The sequence below is a fragment of the Poecilia latipinna genome, unplaced genomic scaffold (genome assembly GCF_001443285.1).
Source record: "Poecilia latipinna isolate Pla-1442-1.1 unplaced genomic scaffold, P_latipinna-1.0 Scaffold2116, whole genome shotgun sequence".
NCBI classification, from domain to species: Eukaryota; Metazoa; Chordata; class Actinopteri; order Cyprinodontiformes; family Poeciliidae; genus Poecilia; species Poecilia latipinna.
The window spans coordinates 106,127-110,073 of record NW_015114732.1 but is presented as its reverse complement, the minus strand read 5'-3'; the positions used below and the strand labels follow the sequence as shown (position 1 = coordinate 110,073).

Here is a 3,947-nt window from a genome sequence, read left to right as displayed (position 1 = left end):
AAGTACAACAGGTTCGATCGGTTCGTGTCTCCAGCCACACAGCAGGAGCAACACACCACACATGCACCAATTCCTCTCACGAACATCCCAATCCCAGAAGAAAATCCATTAAAACTCTCATCATACCATACGTGAATTTAGAATAATCAAACACGGATGACCATGTAGGAGCAGTAGTGATAGTTTGTGGACTAATTTTAAGCGATAAAAGATGTGACAAAAATAAAAGGCGTTTGATAAAAGACGACGGGAGCAGCCGCTCTATCTGCTGCACTATGATTTGGAGGTGACTATGTTTTTTCGTAGTTAACATTTTTAACTGAATAAACATAACCATATATAATAATGACCTTTACTTATAGTAATTAACATTTCCACATATCATCTCCGATGTCCACCGGACTCTCAGTTGCGCCGTGTCAGCTGTTTGGGATTCCCCCTCCGTTCTTACGTCACCGAGCTTTCTGATTGGCTACCTGTCACATTCAACAGGCTGTTCTCGCTTCCAACATGTTGATTGTCTCGCAGTAAAAATTACGAAGTCTTGACCGGTCCGCCCGCGGTAATAAAAAGGCTGGGTACCACTGATTTAACTCACAGGATTACTGTAATAGCCATTAAATCCTTTATCGGATTGTTTTCACTTTCCAAATAACCTAGTTTTGGTGGCCAATTTATTGATTTTTTTTTATTGTGGTGCAAATATATGAAATTTGTTAAAGTATATTTTGAATTTTCAAAACCAGTTCAACTGGTTTGTAAGTGGAAATATCGAGGCACTATGCTACTTGACATGCTACTGGCTTACTTTTGCAAAGGAGTCGATCAGGACCTTTTGGAATCCTCCTCAGATTTCCACGATGAACATCTGCAAGTCAAATGCTTGTCATGAGTAGGATACTAACTTGTCATGTTTTGCTGAAGACTTTAATGTATAAATTTATGTTCCACTTGGTTGTATCAAACAACTATTATTTAAATATAAAGCTTTGACAACTACAACATATTTACCGATATTGGATATATTTCTAGATTTTTTTTTTAACAATTGAAATAATTGTTTATCTGCTTTGTGATATGACTTTTTTACTTGAAATTTGTATTTCAGTTTTTGTCTCGAAATAAAGACTTATGAATTAATACGAAGTTGTTTTCCCCCGTTTTTCGGCTGTCCACATTCCAGTTCAGTCGGGGGCGGTATTGCACCAATTTCCTTGTTTGCGAACTGCCAGAAAAACATCGAAGAAGAATTAGCCTGCATGGGCTAAGCTAGGAAACTGATGCTTTGTCCCATCTGAGCTAATATGTCAGCAACCATGTCTTCAGTTCAACATCTCAGAGAGTTTATCAGAGAGCGACTAACTGCTGCTGCTCAAGAAATCTTCACAGAGGTTAAAAAATCCATCATTTGCTACGAGGAAGAGCTCGATGCTCAGCGCAGGATGATGGGAATCGACTGGAAACCAGAAATTAAGCTACACAGAGTCGGTTCGGAGCTGCAGAGACAAAGTTCTGGTAGGTCTGGATAAAGGTGCTGATGATTTCACAGCAGACAGAGATCCGTCAGCGGCGATAGTTCCTGCAGCTCCAGCTGCTGCTGAACAGGAACTGATTTAGCTGCTAGCTCTGATGCTACAGAGGCTAGCACAAACATGGTAGCACAAAGAGAAAACGTGTTTATGGGTCGAGCTCCTTGACTAAATATATTATTCCAATTGTAACATAATACAATTGAAATATATATTCCGATTTATATAAATTGGAATATAAGGTGTAAATACTTCATTTATAAGCTCATATGTGATTTCGTAAATCCTAAAAAAATAATTACACCTCCAGATCTGAATACTGCAACGGAGTTAATTAGGAAGGAGAGGGGAGACGCAGAATAAGCTGTTGTTTTTTCATATGGGCACAGAACAAACTTATGAAACAAAAAACGTGCAATAGATCATTGTTTCTTATATTAAGTGAGTGACAGAGCTGCAGGTTGCACAGCCCTGATCTAGGAGGGCTGTGCAACTGTAATCCTGCCTAAATCCAGCTGAAGCTAAAAGTGCAAAATCCTCAATACTTTTAAATTGAATATTAATACATTTTAATGTGTATTTTTTGCCATTTTGGAAATATAGCAATGTCTCAAAAATGAGACATTTTTTTGTTTGTAGTTTTTGTTGTTGTAGTTATGCTCTTTAGCAGCACAAATACCTAAACAGTGACTAGTCCCGTCATTTTGGATGGAAGTTAGGACAGAGGGTCAAACTGTCCCAATTCTCTACGCCAGGGGTCTCAAATTCCAGTCCTCAATGGCCGGTGTCCTGCAACTTTTAGATGTGCCTCTGCTGCACCACACCTAAATAGAATAATTAGGTCATTAGCAAGGCTCTGGAGAACTTATCTACACAAGGAGGAGGTAATTAAGCCATTTCATTCCAGTGTTTTGTACCTGTGGCACATCTAAAAACTGCAGGACAGTAGGCCTTGAGGACTGGAGTTTGACACCTGTGCTCTATGCACTCGAACCCTTATGCTGGAGAAAGTTTTGGCACATCCAAACATTTATCTGTTCTAAGCATCTATTCAGCGATTAGATGACATTGTGATGTAGAGCTGTGTATCATCTGCATGGTTATGGTAGCTAATCTTATTTCCTGTTATAATCTGAGCTAGTGGGAGGATATAAATATTGAATAGGAGGGGTCCTTATGTATTTATCCAGGTGTCCGCTTATCTTAGCTGCTATGATGCCTGACATGAGTTTCCATGTTGTAGAGAGACAGGTTATCGGTCGGTAGTTGGATGGGACTGAACCCTTTGAGGGATCCTTCTGGATCAGGATTGTATATATTTATAAATGTATACATACATACATACTTATACAGGGGTGAAAGTAGTTTTACATTCTTGGGGGTACTATGACAAAAGTATAATCAATTGCTTCTTTGTGTGCTTTGGAGTTTCTGTGCTGATGAATTTTTTGCGAAGCGATAAAAGCTGGGTAGCTCTTGAATTGATACAAAACGGAGCCATGTTTCCCTCAGCCCTCTGGCTGCAATGTGGACACTGTGAGATGCCATGAGACCTAAATTCTGAACATCATGGCACGGAGTGCATCCCAGTTTTCCATGTCTGGTGCCTCCTCATACTGAGGAACCACACAGCTCTGTTATGAAGTTGGGATATTTTTCCTCCAACAGGTTTCAGAGGAATCACCTCAAACCAGATGTTGGACTGGATTTTATTTCAATGTCATTTGTGAATGTTAGCTTCTCATTTTCAACAGTGGAGCTATAAAGGTTGAAAAAGGTTATCATTAATTCTCATTGACATCAATATTTCCACTAAATAAGAGGCAACAAAAAAGAATTGTTTGATAGAGGAAAAGCCTCTCAGACACTGAGCTCAAAGCAAGATGCCAGAGAGCACCAAACTTTGAAAAAAAAAATTAGACAATTGATTTAATTTCACATAATTATTGCAGTAGAAGCCATTTATTTGTTAAATACTTAAACATATTTACCGTGTTTGATGTTTGTTGTGAATGACGTATTCTGGAGGTAATTAGTCCAGGTTTGTTGTTTATTTAAGGCGAGTCTTTGAAATCTTTTCTTGGATCAACTTCATTTTGAATATCAACATATTAGCCTTATTTGCTCTCTTCTCTTTCTTTGTTGAAGAGAGGCTAAGAGAAATGAGTCTGTGTATCTCATCACATTTACAAGTCAGAGTACCAACATGCCATGTTTTACTGATTAAAGATCCTACACTGTCTGATCAATTTAAAAAAAAAAAGTTACATTTGAGGTTGTAAGTGTGACTAAAATCATATAGTCTTAATGTAGGATGAGTTCTTCACTGTATAGATTCTAGAGATGTGCCGATCAGGTTTTTTCCTGCCGATTCCGATCACCAATGAGGGCCGCTCACGGCCGATCACCAATACCAAT

At 38.6% G+C, this 3,947-nt stretch overlaps 1 protein-coding gene across 6 annotated transcripts in view; it reads left to right on the top strand.

Moving 5' to 3' along the window:
- Positions 1-1,178: 1,178 nt before the first annotated feature.
- LOC106936315 (zinc finger protein 70-like) overlaps positions 1,179-3,947 on the top strand; it is a 107,447-nt gene continuing 104,678 nt past the window's right edge. For 2 of the 6 annotated variants that reach the window (XM_015017201.1, XM_015017200.1), the window contains exon 1: positions 1,237-1,515. In XM_015017201.1, coding sequence (XP_014872687.1) covers positions 1,305-1,515 — 211 coding nt within the window. In that variant the 5' untranslated portion in view covers positions 1,237-1,304. Of the gene's footprint in view, positions 1,516-3,947 lie in introns of all 6 variants that reach the window. The other 4 variants (XM_015017205.1, XM_015017209.1, XM_015017207.1 and 1 more) reach the window with 4 other exon arrangements.